We start from the raw sequence: 15,589 nt of genomic DNA on the forward strand, positions 1-15,589 counted from the left end.
ATTAACGATAAGCACGTTACATGACGTCTCGACGACGTCATGTCATGATTGTGGAATTGAAAAGAAATTAAAATAAGTGACCTATAATGCTATATATTCAGAAATGGAATTCTGACAAAATTCATTCATTCAAAGAGGGTAAAAGCAAGTCCTTAACTGATACGAAACGTTTCGCGCGAATAGAGTCTTATGAGTGTCCAGTTCCGGACATTTCTGTCTAATTTTGAGCATCGCAAAATTTCAACACTTAAGCTTGCCCCGGCATCCCTTAGGGATATTGAAAATCTCACAAAGGTTCACCAGCGGTTTTACATTATGTCCGTCCTTGAATGTCTTTTTTTTTCCTTCTGATCCTGTACACGTTGATGGAGGTAGCGCCACGTGTAGCCGATATATTTTGCATCTCACAGTTCACACTTAAATTCCTCATTTTTTTCCCTAATCTTTCTGCTTCTAAATTTAAGGCTGCAAATCATGATTGTTTTGTTTTCTTCTAAGGTCGTGAAGTTGTCTGTGAACCATGTCGGCAGATTTCTGATCCTTGTAAGGCATATATACTGATCTGTAAAGGACTGCCCTATGGCATACGAGTCAAGTGTGGAGGTTACTGGAGACCGTTGATGTTCGAGGCGATGAGTTTCTCGGGATATTTTAGTTTCAAAAACATCCCTTAGAATTTGGTCTACAGATAAAACGCGTCGCACGATCTAATATAGTTCTTAAACACGGTGACCGTTCGCACTTGCCATCAAAAGGCCTTTTGTAGTAGATGGCGGTTGAGGAGCCGATTGTTCGTATTTTTTTCTGTAAACACAGTTTTCAAGATAGTGATCTGTTTTGATTAAGAAAGATTGAAAGATTGTAGGGAAAAAAAGAAACACTAAAAAGCAAAGAAATATCTTCATGATGCGTAAGCCAGATTTGACCAGATAACTTGGACTGTCAACTACAAAGCTAGTCAGAAATGTATAACTTAGTGGTATTGTTGTGATAGCAAAGCGGTCAACTGTAGCCACTTTCTGCCGTTATGTCTGACGTCATGTCACCAAATAGTAACCCGAAGAACCGTTAACGCTGACGATGTAATTGACTGCTGTTAACTCTGACGTCACACAAAGACAAGTCCGGCACAACTAGCCTTTATAAAAGTAGTTAACTGTGTTGATGTGACCGCGTAGTCGACTGCAGCCATGTTCCACTGTAAATTCTAAAGTCATGTTACAAAAGGCTGCGACCGTTTGTAGAAGCACTCTTTTGGACAACTCCAGGCACACATACATGTTTGAACAGTAAACGTGATCCGGGCAGCCAGGGAAGGATTGATAAATGCCACGGCCATTTTATGTTTACAACAGGTGTTTTTAGTTCCCAATCTTCCCGTGAGTATAACAGGAATGTGATCCTCACCGGAACATTGGGAACTAAAACACCTGTTGTAAAGACAAAATGGCCGTGGCATTTGTCAGTCCTTCCTTGGCTCCCCGGATCACCGTTTACTGTTCATACATGTATGTGTGCCGAGAGTTGTCCAAAAGAGTGCAAACCTTTCAAGAGGACTCTACATGATTAAACCGGCTTCGAGGAAAACAATGGTCAGTAATACAAAGAACATCGAAGTATGTGATCGTCACGCTCGACACAGATGAGGAACGTATAAATGTACTTTATATACAAACCTACAGCTGGAAGGAAAAGGTGGCAGTTTTAATGCTACTTAGGTTTCAAGGATCGCTGCAAAGGACCAAAACTTTAACCTTGAAGCCAGGTTAGAGATTTACGTGAATTTATCGGAGCACTTTAAGAAGGCGAGTGTGTTGGTTACTCGCTGGAATATTTTCCAAATTTCCTGAACTTTAAGCGGTCCTTAGTTTTGAAAACCTAGTGGGCAGACAAATTTTATTATTGTTTTAAATTAAGGGACATTTATACTTTCTATTCATGTACTTCAGCGGTTTCAAGCAGGTGCCACATTTTTAAAACATGCCTTCAAAGTAGAGCTATTTTCGCGTTTGCTTCAAAACTCGATTTAACGGGTAGAAAATCTTCTTTTAACCGTTGAAGGAACAACGTTGAATTATAACTGCAGCATGGCTAAACAAACTGCTATGATATTTCTATGGTTGAAAAAAGAATTGGGACTTTTGAGCGAATACTATTTTTTTTTTTTTGCAGCGCCGGCAATACGTGCTATTTTTTCACTTTGGGCAAACACGTAACTTGTGTCGAGCGGACCGAACTTCAATTAATCCTAGAAAACTTCAATTAGAATTTTTAATCAGATTAAACTCATTTTAGTAATTGACTAGGTAAGGGCTTCAAAATCCCAGCTTATGAGAAAAATCGAATTTTCGAAGTAAAATCAGTGGTCGGTTTTTACAGAGACAGCTTCTTAACTTCTTAGCATAATTACGTAACCTGCATACCAACGAATTTACATACCAGCACAAAACTATCTTACAATAACAACGTGAAAAATTATATTACCTATTTTTGAGAGGAAATGCTGCTGTCCGACGCGAGGTGCTCCTCAGGCAGACTGGATGGTTGGATGGCAGGTTGTTCAAGCTATGCAAAATGATCTACTAAGGGGAGTGGGGTTGGGTAATTGTGACGAGAAAAAAAATCAACCAAGCTGCTTTTAGACAAAAAAATACATACTAACATAACGAGAAAGGAAAATCATAAAGGGTTGAGAAAGAGAGATTTTTAGCGTTCAGTGTCCATAAATAAATTTAATTCATGCCTAACTCGAATCACTGACTGGAAAATTTGACCATTTACAGACTTTATGAAATGTCTGTAGATCCTGAATTTACAGACTTGGTCACTTATCCCGCTTAAAAACAAAATGCGTGTAAATTTATTTTGCAAAGATTTTGTTTAGTTTTTAGTTTTGTTAATTTAAAAATATTTGTAAAATGTTTGTAAATGGTACCGGCTAGAATAAGAGGAAAGAACTCATAATTTACCGACTTAACAAAATCTTCTAAGAATGTTTGTGAATTTACCGTTTACAAAGATTTTACGCGTTTAGCCCTATCATGTAAAATCTCTGTAACTTGACATACACGGGGCACCATAAAATCTCTGTAAATTGACATACTCGGGGCACCATAAACTCTGTGTAAATTGACATACTCGGGGCACCATAAAATCACTGTAAATTGACATACTCGGGGCACCATTAAATCGCTGTAAATTGACATACTCGAGGCACCATAAAATCTCTGTAAATTGACATATACTCGGCTATCAAAAAGAAAGCATACGTTATCCCAGGGACTATGTGAATACTCCTCGTTAAAATTCCGAAGCCAGGTATCATCAATTAAGCACAAATCTGGGCGTACCAAACTCTACCTGGTCAGGTATTCAGTTAATTGGGGCGCATCGCATGTAGATCGCCGACTGGAGATACTCCTTCCGCGAAGCGTGCTAAAACCTACTCAGGAGGTCGACAGCTATCGACCTGCAAATCAAGGTGTTCTTTCTCGAAGTAAAGCTACGGTAGTCTCCGAAGGAAAATCGGGCGAAGATAAATGATAAATATGACATCCGTGAATAGAAGCAACATACTTTTCTTGCGAACAGTTCTAATCAAACAGCCGGGCCCTAATAACACGACATAAAGTACCCTTCATAAACACGTTTGAAACAAAGAAAGGTCGAGAGACCGAGAAGAGAACGGTAAATGTACAAATGTCACGAACCGTATTAGTCGTGTAAGCCCGTTAACCCCATTTTACACTGGCCGCCGTATCGGAACCGAACCGAACCGAACTATTTCGCCCCAACTCAAAGTCGTGTCGTCCCCGAAAAAGTCGATTCGCCCCGATCGACCAAAAGTTAGTTCGCCGAAAGGTTTTTTGTACAATTTACAAAGGAATAAATGGTCGCAGTCATAAAGAATCAATTATATTGTTGCTATGAGAGTGCAACAACACTTCTACGAGCGTAATCCAGCAAATATATTTATTTTAGACGCAATGGCTCCTTAACTACGCAAACCTTTAATAAAATGGTTTAAAAGGCGTTTCATATACTCTACAGGGAAAAGCCGTGGAAGGTTTATTAAGTTGATCAAAGGTTTATTAAATCGATCAATCAACGGACTTTGTTTCTACGCCGTAATGAAACAAATATATTTTTTTCTGGTTAGCATGATTTGCACGAAGTGAAAGCCTATCTCAATTTGCTCAGTAATTTCCTAAAATTTTCATTCTCGGAACAGGGTTCATTTTCGGAACAGCGGCTAATGTAGTAGCTTTGGCCGAGGAGGTCTGGGTACTCAAGCTCGTTTTGTGGCGCTCGTGTTAACGATCTGAATATGTATTTTCCTTCGGAAGTTCAGCGTGAGCACGCATGTGATTTATGCTAACACATCTTGTGTTAGCACGTGGAGTCTCTCGAGACTCCAGTTGGAATATATATAAGGAGTGAATAGGTCGATATATTCATCAAGTGCGACACTACTCGACGGTGCTTGTAGTTTTCTTGTTTGTTTCATCGTGTTTGAGATGCCCTCGAGTCCCGAAATTTCGAAGAACCCTAAAGAGTCTGCTACAGAGGACGTTTTCGAACGTTTTAACACGTACCTTGACCACAAGATTGAAAATCTCTCGTCGGGATTAAGCTCGCAATCGTCAAGTGAAACTGGAAAATTGCAAAGAGCGTCTGAGGCCGGCAAGCTTAAGTTCCAAGGCAACAAAGACCAGTTCCTGTTTAACTCCGAACTTCAGGCGACGGTAGACGAAGCCGCTAATTTTCTTGGCTTGCGCGACGTCGACAAAGCTGCTGAAAAGGTTGAGGACTTAAGAAAAAGTTTGCAACATCGTCAGAAGATCATAAAACTGGCAGACAAGAGCGAAGCAGGTTGGCTTGCGGTGAAGGAATACGAGGCGGAGGAGTTAGCTAGTGATTCGGACGACGAGAAGAGGATCAGGAAGGCGCAGGAGAGGGCTTTGAAGAAGAAGAAGCAAAATGCTTTTAAGAAATCCGAGAAGAATAAGACTCCCCTCAGCGCTCATACTTCTTGTGCTGCTGACGACCGGTCTCTTTTTCGAGGTATGCTCCTTGCCCTTTCTTTGTTTTTTCAACGTGGCAGGCAGGTGCTCTCACTCTGCCTGCCTTACAGTCTTGTGTATTTGTGTTATGCTTCAGCGTTCTGAAGAAGGAAAATGTATTTTCCTTCGGAAGTTCAGCGTGAGCACGCATGTGATTTATGCTAACAAATCTTGTGTTAGCACGTGGAGTCTCTCGAGACTCCAGTTGGAATATATATAAGGAGTGAATAGGTTGATATATTCATCAAGTGCGACACTACTCGACGCTCCTTGTAGTTTTCTTGTTTGTTTTGTTTATTTTTTCCACGTTTTTATTTTTTCTTTAGTGAAGGCTTTCTGCTGTGCGTTCTTTGTTTTTTCGTTTTTCAGGCCGTAGAATGCCTTCTCCAGCAGACATCTGCTTCAGATGCGGAAAGAGAGGTCATTGGAGTTCAAGTTGCGGGAGGCTCAGCGACGGTCCTGGATTCGGGAATTACAGAAACACAACCAGACTTGGCTCAGGCAGTACATCCGGAGAGCAATCCCACAGACCAGACGAGCGACAGTCAACTATTTGAACATGATGATGCGGTCGGATGTTTCGAAGATATCATTAAGGATTTGACTGAAGCCACTTCTTGGGGACGGACCTGTGTTGCCAAAAGACGTTTAATGCTGAAGCAAGTTTTATCGTCTAAGGCTAATTCTTCTGTTAAAAAGTATGTCGCTCAATGCAGGCTTTTCTGTCTTTATATGAAGTCCAGAGGCCTAAGATTGGTTTTGCCTTATGATAGTTTACTTATATCTGAATACCTGTCTAATCATCACGAAACCAAAAAATCATATGCTGTTGTTTTGTCGGCGTTTTGTGCGTTAAAATGGGTCCATGATCTCATTCCATACGGGATACAAGGTAATCCAGTTGATTCTGCACTATCTCGCAACATTCTGGAGGCTAGTAAACGTATATTTAGCAGACCAGTCAGAAAAAAGGAGCCTATTACTCCTGATATGATATGTCGAATTTGTATTAAGTTTGCTTATGAAGGCTGTAATCTTAGTGGTTTACGTACAGCATTAATTTTTGTTTTAGGCTTTTATGGCCTCTTCAGGGTTAATGAGCTTTTGGATATACAGGCTTCGGATATTGTAGTTTTTGATGATCATCTAGAGATTAATGTTAAGCATAGCAAAACTGATCAATATAAGCAAGGCAATATTGTGTTTATTTCTAAAAGTGGTGGTCTTGCATGTCCTCATTCATTATTAGCCCGTTATTTTTCAGCAGCAAGTATTGATCTAAGTTCATCTGCTCACATTTTTAGAACCCTTAAATTTGTCAAGAAGGGCAATTTGTATACTCTAGGCCCTAGGAGACTAAGTTATACTAGGTGTAGAGAGCTAATTAAAGAATCGCTTTCAGCTATAGGGATTAACTCCATCCCCTATAGTACTCATGCCTTAGATCAGGCGGTGCTACCTTTATAGCAGACAATCTTATGAAATCAGGTGCTTCTGGTAGGTTATTAATGCTTCACGGGCGATGGAAATCAGAGAAAGCTAAGAATATGTATGTTAAAGATTCTCTGGAAAGTAGGTTACAACTAACTAAATATTTTCCTACTTAGGCTTTTTCAGTCGTAAAGATGTAGCCAGTTTTCCCCTCCTCACATTGTTTGTACTTATTTGCCTAGCTTAGTGTGAAATGAATTAAAGCATCGTCGGGCAGGTGCTCTCACTCTGCCTGCCTTACAGTCTTGTGTATTTGTGTTATGCTTCAGCGTTCTGGAGAAGGAAAATGATTTTCCTTTTTTACGAACGGAGTGAGAGAGAAGGAAATATAAGTTTCACGCACAGAATTTACACTTCTATAGAACCAAGTCAGAACTCGCTTCTTTTGTGGGTAGGACTAGCCTTAAACGGAATCTTCTTACTGCGATCTCAGATCTGTACGGCTTTTTCTGCCCAGATCTCGAGTTTCGTAGAGTGAACAGAGTGAAATCATCCGCCATTTTTGAATCTTGCCAGAATGCAGAAAAAACTTCACCTTCTCCATCTATAATTTAATGTATAAAGTATTTGACAAATTTGGTAGATCTTAACACATGCAAACTCTATCAGATCAGTTTCTATAAAAGACTTTTTTCCGTACAAGTGTGATTAATAACCTAAAAATACACGTGGCTCAACGATGCGACCCAGCCTAAATAGCACATTTTACAGTTTCATACTTTGTTATCATATAAATCTTTAGTACATGAATAGTGTTTTTTCTCTTATTATTATTGTTATCATATTATGATAATAATGAAATTCTGTTGTTTAAACGCCAACCGGGCATGTGTCCACCAATTTTAGAAAGTCGATGATAGCATGAGTTTGTTAATTAGTATTTTAGGATCTCATGATATTTTATTTTCATCAAAATTTTAGTCTATGATAGTGGAATTTGTGAAGATTTGTAAATAGGTGTTCTGAGGAGATTTTAATAAAGTTCTTGTTAGTTTTGAAATAATAATAATAATAATAATAATAAATATTAAATATTAAATGTTAAATAATAATAATAATAATAATAATATTTGTTACAGGAAGCTCACTCACCTACCTGTGATATACAGAGAGGTCATGTTCTAAATATATCAGTAATCACATAAATAAAGGAATAAAATATGTTCTAGAACTAAAATAATGCAGAAAGAAAAAGAAATTACATAACTGAGAATGATTCCAGAAATTTACATTTAAAATCAGATATGGTACACGAGTTTCTTAAATCACTATCTAAATTTTTCCAATCTTTGAAGACATGGTAACAAGTTCTTTCCTATCCCCAATTTCGTTTTACAGATGGAAGTTTAAGATCGTCTTTGTTGCGTGTACTGTAATTATGTACACTGTTGTTTCTTAGCAGTTCTCAGGATACTGTGGGAAGTTATTCCATTACCGCACTTGTAAACATAGAGGCAGCGATAAAAGAGCCTCCTTAGTCTATTAAATGGTAAAAACTATGCATGCACTACCCCGCAAGGGATGTTTCATTGTTTTCATGATATTGGGGCAAGTTTTCGTAATGGAGTGAAAATCTCAACTAGGCACAGTGACCAGGATGAAATCGCACTTGTCTTGTTTGCACTTAAAAGAGGGCAACCTCCTGAGGTATACCCAAATTTTCGAAAAAAGGTTTCCTGGAAATTTCAGTTCCATCTGCACTCTGGAAATTTCGGAATTTTCGGTTGAATGATTCGCTTTACGGAAATTCATCAATTTCCGGGTTTTCTGGAACTTTTCCCGGAAAATTTCCATACCATTTGTCCCTTTTGTTTTGTTTAGTTCAACAAAGAAATGGTACTGTTTTTCGTTTCAGAGTGATTTATTGACATAGTGAGTATGAATGTTATCAGGGTGAACGCTTGCAATTCACAAGGTAAACATGTTCAGCAAAAATAACTTCTCGAAACTAAATTTTATGTCGTGTCACGGAAAGAAAACGAAATTAAAATGTCATGCAGGTAGCAATAATTGGCGACTTAAATGTTCCTAAGTCTTACTGAAACGATGTGTTCTAGAGAAACGAAGATATCTGTTTACGTGCTTGATTTAAATGTGATTAAGATGACAACTACGGCGACATAATTTTGGTCAAACAGAACACTTGTCAGGAATAACAATCCCGCCCCTTTTCTGTGGCTGTTTACGAGAAAAGAACACGCACTTGGTGCGTTTGGACGATACAACAGATACGATATATTGTGGAACGTAACTAATTCATCATATTGTAGTTTAATTAACGTTGGTATAATATGGCTTTTTTATGAGGTTTTCTTGATATCGTAGGTGTCTACATTTTCCAGATTTAGTTGAATTTCTCGAATTTCCGCCACAATTCCAGTAGCTTTACTTCAAAGAGCGCGCTTTTAAAAATAAGAAAATTTGTATTTCGACATACCGCGGCATTTCAAGAGCTGGTCTCCATGAAAAAACCGATAGCATTTGTATTTTAGCTTCATAACTCAGTATTCAAGCCAAAGTGGAGGAATAATTGCACAACTGTCGTCACACATGAGGCGTCCTTTTTGAAAAGAAATTATAACATAACTAAAGCAAAGCGCGCGCTCTGATTGGTTAATTTAGCGTCTACTATTTTCCCATGGGTGTACGCTGCTGACGTGTATGCTAATGTTTACAAAGCAAATCTTTTGACAGACATTGTTTCCAAAGTAATGGCCGACGTTCTTTTGCCAGAAATGCGAAACTGTCTTCACAGTTGTGTGAAGATGAAACTTTATCGAGTTACTGGTATGCAGTCGGTTGTCATGAATGAATTTTCGCGCGCTTGTTTTCTCTTGTCATGTAAGACTACACGAACATTTTTTTGTGATGTAGCTCAATAAAAGGACTTCTGTTGTTCCAATGTCTCAATGTTATGTTATAAAACAAATGGTAAACGCCATAGCGTGCACTATTGAGTTATGGATGCACTTGGGTGGTTTGCTAAGCACTCAAGAAGCTAGAGTCGCACTCGACTATCGCCTCGTGCGACTCTTACGCTTCTTTCGTGCTTAGCAACCTCCCGCGTGCATCCATAACTCAATAGTACACGCTATGGCGTTTACCATTTGTTAAATATACTGCGTCACTAACAACGAAACGTAAGGTGCCGCATCCATTCGAACCAAGACTGCCTGGCACAGAAATGGAAATATTATGCGTCAAATGCTTTTGCCTCTTAGCTTTATTTAGCCTCACACACAATACTTTGAATTTCTGAAAATTTGGTGGGGCTGTGCGGCCCGCTTCCCAAAGCACTTACCCTATTTAAGACCAAAGTCTGTGATTTTTCTAACCTATTTATGGCCTGAGCCTTAAATTAATACCCTGTTTCAGACCTGCCGTAGTTCTCTAGTTCAGAATGATGTTAAAGGTATTGTGAATGGCTTTAGTTGCTGGTCTTACCGATAATGATGAAAAAAGTAGCTTCTCCTAAAAAACATACCTAATTCAAGACTAGCTTGCTTGCAAAAACCATACCAAGTTTGAGACCAAAATGACCAAGATCGATACTCTACTGACTAAAATGTCTTAAAAAAACATGTCCCTCTGACGCTGGCCATACCTATATAGTAGATATAAGGGAGCATCCCTCCTCCCTTAGGGTAGAGTCAGAGTGAAGTATCACAAGTAAATACATTTCGAAGCGCGTTGACTGTAATAACTGATACATGTGTAGTCAACTTAAATTAATTAGCCCTTTCTGTTTTACAATAGGTTCTGTACTAAACCTCACCTGGACGAAAAAGCTCAGGCTCTAGCAAATGGGCAGATCAGTGCGGTGCAAGGCGGCGCATTAAAAGCACATATACCCCTCACCCCGGGAATTCTCATGCACAAGATATCAAAACCCCAGCCTTTCTCAGACTTTGAATGAATATCTTTCCGGAAACGAAACACTATTCTTTCTGAGAAATAGCTCCTTGTTGAGTTTACCATTTGAGATTTTGGTTGAATGCAAAGCATCGTTTGACCCAGACCTCTCACGGCTGGAAATGTTTGAGGCACTGCCCAAGCTCCGGACTCCACGCGGCTTCTGTATTCTGTACTTTCGTTGTACCTGTACGAAGCATAATTTCCTCTGAAATGTTGTATTTCTGTTAAAATGCAAGTATGATATTGTCAAAGAAAGTGGCAGAAAGAATTGAATTTTATTGCCCTTCTCAAATCTCAAATCTGGAGTGGAGTAAGGCATCGATCAGCTTGCCTTGAACACGAAGAAATTGATTAGGAATTATTTAGCAGTAAAGACGGACTCCAGAAATGCTTAAAGAGGTAAGGAAATCTTATTTTTAACCATTAAGTTACAAACAGAACACTTCACATTTAAAAAAGAGAAAAAGTGTGGGGTGGAAGAAGGGAGGGGTTAGCACCAATAAACTACTCTTTATGCAAAAGAAATCAGAGTTCATCGCCGACACCGATGAAGTATATTTAATTGGACTTGATCAGAGTTAACCATTTGTGCTCGTTAATTCTTTTGTCTCAAGACTGAAAGCATCCGATTATTGAAACAGTCAGAAGCCAGAAATGCAACAACCATGCCTTGTAAAGGCTGATTTATAATAACATTATTTAAGCGATCCTACTGTCAGCCACTTAACAATGTCAAGGTATGTATGTAAGGTAGATTACATACCGCTCCATCGAATGACGAACACTGAATACTTTAATCGCATCGCATCTACACTTATAGCACGTTCTTTACTTCTGTTTTAGGCCGTTATCTAACGTAGGTTACCAGTTTGTCTTTCCTCTTTTCCGATCACAAACATTGGACGCCCTCAATTTAATTTTTTTCGCGGAATAGGCTATTTTACAGTTCTGTAAAATGTAAAAACCTTGGCATGAGGGCCAGATTTTGGTTCACCTTAGTTAGTATGTTATGAGATCAAAAACTAGTTAGCACGATACTGAGTATCGAGGTTTGTATAACAACAAAGTCAAATCTAGCCTCACTTCTGTTCAACGGCCTGAACACTACGCAAGGAATTGTATAATAAGCTCTTTCCGAAAATTTCGGTTCAACGGTCACATTACTAAAATTTTATTAGTTTTTGGCTTCTCTGTAAACTTTTCGAGGTGAAGACAATTTGAAAGTGTATTCGGTTCAGTTTTCAAATTTGCAACACTGTCTCGAAGGAATTTCCGCAGCTGGCAGGCGCTTGAGAAGAGCAAGTTCTCAAGTTAGATCTGCACGAATCAAAGAAACCTACAAACGTTGCTCTTACTTAAACCCACACCTGAAACACGCTTAAACAACAACAACAACAACAACAACAACAACAAAAACACAACCTCGAACTGCCGAATGTGTAAAATTTCAGAGTAGAAACTCTGACGAATATCTTCTGGTACAATAGGCCTATTTTCATACTTTAACATTTTGGTTAACTTGGCTCCGAGGCTTAGAGGAATAATTATGAAAAAAGCTAGTACCTCGCTGGAAACCTGACCTGTTTATTTCGTATCTAAACGCGGCATTATCATCTTACTAGCTGCATTGTGTCCCGTTGTCCAATGTTTAATAATTCAATGTTGGTCTCGGTGGCAACATCTACCACACTAGTAAGTGGCTGAGACCCCGCCTGGTCAACTCCTAAAAGCTAACAAAAAGATCTCAGAATATTTAGAGAAGGCGCAGATTAACTACGCAAAACACGTTAGTTCACATCTGCAACAACATGCAAAATAACGCTGACAAAATAACTACAAATATTTGAAACCAGCACTGAAAACGTCCAGGGTTCCCTCCTGCAGTCTCTGGCATTGCAAGCGCAGTGCTAACATCCTGCACTAGAATCGCATCTGACTGTGCCCCTACCCTGATTAGGGCGTACCCTCCTACTGGCTCGCTTTCTGTTGTCAAGGAAACGGAAACTTTATCTTCCTCGTTGTCTTGCGCAGTAATGTCACAACTGAAAGACCTCTGCCTGCCGTCGGACGAACTCTCTACGATCACGAATTTGAAGACACCGGTTTCGCTCTGAATGGATCCCTGCTTGACATCCCCATTGGTTAAAGAGAACTGGACGTCACCGCTGCTATGAAGCACCAGTGTGACAAGTGGATTTGAATCTATTGCCGTGCCTGTTGCGTCTTTCACATGCAATGTGATGCTGACACTTCTTTCGCCGTCTTCTCCACCAGTCTTGATGAAGGAAACTTTGCCAACAATTTGTGAAAATTCACGAGCTGACACCTTGTACAGGACTTTTTCAGATACAACTTGACCACCATCTCCCGAAAACATCACACTGTTATGACCAGTTAGCACATCTTTGCAATCCTTGTTAGCGGTGGCTTTCCAGGGGAAACTTTCACTATCACCTTTGCTTCTGTCAGAGCTTGCTGCCAGCGCGTCTTTAAACGCTTTCTCCTGATCCGGTGGAAGGTCATAGTATATTCTCCTCTTGTCAGACACATTATACTGTAGTGCAACCAGGTCTTGGACATCTGGATTATCCGTAGTGGAAGACCAGATGGTTATGGTGAATGTCTCTGATAGGTCGAGCAACCAGTGAAGCTGTTCCCAAGACCTTTGAACAAGATTAGCACGGACAGGAAAGGTGATAGGCTGAGCGATCTGAGAGACAAGTTGCCCCATAGGAAGCACTTGAGACCAGTTGTAGAAGTTTTCTGGGGCTGTCATATTTTTCCCAGTTGTCCAACTAATTGAAAGAGTTCCATTAGGGAAGTACCTTTTGCAGAGAGACAAGAATCTAGCGTGGTCGACCGGAACGCACACCTTATCGTAGCAGGGACCGGGCAAGATGTCTGCATTGAGCCAAATCGGGGTTTTGACCTCTTGCCCGAACGTGATGTTCTGAACCATCTTCAGGGAAGGTTCCACCACCTCGATGGTCTTGAAGTCCAACTTGATTCCTTTTGTCGAATTCGTTGTTTGTGACAAGAAGCCGTGTAATGTTAAGTTGCTGTCCACGTCTGGGGGATGTGCCATTACAGGAGTTCCATTCACAATGTTGTTCCGCATCAAGACATCTGCCTCTAGCATCATAATGTCTCCTAACAAGCCCTGTTCCAATTTCTCCGGTGAATTAACTGCGTGCAACCAAGTGATGTCAAGAGCGTCACGCACTCCAAAGAAGGCCAGAATGTCATCTCGTGCGTCTTGGTGATGAATGGGTTTGCAAAGTTTACTTTCTTGACCTATAGCTGATGGATTTAGCAATCCTGAAGAAGACGACATGGGAAATACGTGAGTGAAAAGTGGGTCAACTAAAGGACTTTCTTATTTACGCTAAGGCAGCGTAGTTCACGCTGGCGACGTAACGACATGAACATAACAACATAATAGCAACATAACAGCATGATAAGGAGAAAACCTGATCTTTTCCTTATGCTTGTATGTCGATGTTCACAATGCGACACAAGCTACTATTTATATAGCGTTATGTCGTTTATGTCGTTACGTTATGTCGCAAGTGTGAACTAGGCCTCACTGAATCATAACAATATTTCTATGAATATTATATGAGGCTCGGATTCCACAAAGATGAATATTTAATCAATACTGCTCAAAAGCATCATAATATGAATTACATGGCGTGTTTAGCGAATTCAGTTAAGAGCAAATACTCATGCTGTATTTAGAAAACTTACACATCGACAATAACTGAACTGCCATTCAATTAACAGCGAAAAGAGGTTGAAAACCTCACAACTTGCAATTACTGAGCTTACGTGCGCGTGCGAATAGACCGAGCAAAGCCATCTAGCTTAAATCGACTTCGCAAATAACGAACCACGTAGATACCCAAGATGATAGCTGTCCCAGAATCTCGATAGATTTGGATAAAAGAGAAGTTTCTAAACTTACCAAGAGCTATTCCAATCAGCACGTATCTCATTTTGCTAGAAATATACGATGCTGTTTCGAGATGTCGTGACCACCTTGTGACTCTCCACCACGTTATTCAATCATTTACCATATCTGACGTTTCCTAGGAAACTGTCTTTTTCTAATGGACCAGAGAAGAGGCCTGGAGAAAAATATCTCGGTGAAGACAACCTTTCTTTGGGGAAATCAGCCCTCTAAATATCCCTTTCTTAAATGACGATACCATTCGTTTCTTCAGACGCGGCAGAGTCTTAGCAGATGAAGATAGACGCACCACAGTAAACTCAATTGCAAGAAGAGATAAAACGAAGGAGGTTGAGGTGATAGTCCAGTTTTCGATCACAATGATAGAGGGAAACATATTTTTCTACTTCTTTTGAGGAAGGGTTTGTATAATTTGTGTAATTCAAATTGGGTTTCTGATAAGCCAGCTTTTTTAGACATCGAAATGTCGGAGGGGGACTACTAAAAAAGTTATCTATAGGGAAGCCCCGCCCCGAGGTCAAAACCCATACCCATTTATATTTCGACAGAAATGGTAGCCCTGCCACATACTTTCAATAGAAAATGGCATTCCTTTCACATAACTACAGTGCGCTTTTACCGATCCATAAAATTCCAATATTTAATTAACCGTCCGAACAAGAGATTCATCCGATGTTCATCTTTTATACACACAGACGATTGATCCATTTAAGGTAGCTCAAAACAGTTTTTAACACTTAGATTTTGATAGGTCGTTATAACCACTCTTTATCACTAGATGCTACAATCATGGTATCAAAAAACTGCCCAATCATTGGTGAACACGTTGTTATCATTTTCGTGCCTCAATAGGCTACCATAGCAACGGTATGACCTTCTAAAAACACCCTTAATTACTCATCATGCTTATTAAATGTTGATAGTATAAAAAAGTTTCACCGTGCCGTTTTTGAATTATAAGCCCCTAGAGCTGTATATGTAATCAAGGGTGTTTTTAGAAGATCATACTGTTGTTATGGTAACATATTGCGTCACGAAAATAATAACAACGTGTTCACCAATGATTGGGCAGTTTTTTGATACCATGATTGTAGCATCAAGTGATAAAGAGTGGTTATAACGACCCATCAAAATCTAAGTGCTGGAAACT

The 15,589-nt window shown here is 39.6% G+C and overlaps 1 protein-coding gene and 2 pseudogenes across 2 annotated transcripts in view; 1 reads left to right on the forward strand and 2 right to left on the reverse strand.

Moving 5' to 3' along the window:
• LOC110046813 (usherin-like) overlaps positions 1-15,589 on the reverse strand; it is a 260,713-nt pseudogene that overhangs the window by 163,881 nt on the left and 81,243 nt on the right. The gene's annotated exons all lie outside the window — the stretch shown is intronic.
• LOC110061172 (uncharacterized) lies at positions 4,518-6,160 on the forward strand (annotated as a pseudogene).
• LOC149114201 (protein FAM151A-like) lies at positions 10,995-14,522 on the reverse strand. Its single transcript, XM_089287574.1, has 2 exons — positions 14,434-14,522; positions 10,995-13,787 (listed from the first exon to the last, which is right to left on the reverse strand). Exons 1-2 carry the CDS (start codon positions 14,462-14,464, stop codon positions 12,262-12,264), a joined length of 1,557 nt encoding a protein of 518 aa, XP_089143700.1. The 5' UTR covers positions 14,465-14,522; the 3' UTR covers positions 10,995-12,261.

Source organism: Orbicella faveolata, unplaced genomic scaffold (genome assembly GCF_042242905.1).
Source record: "Orbicella faveolata isolate gen_17 unplaced genomic scaffold, um_ofav_v1 contig_14, whole genome shotgun sequence".
NCBI classification, from domain to species: Eukaryota; Metazoa; Cnidaria; class Anthozoa; order Scleractinia; family Merulinidae; genus Orbicella; species Orbicella faveolata.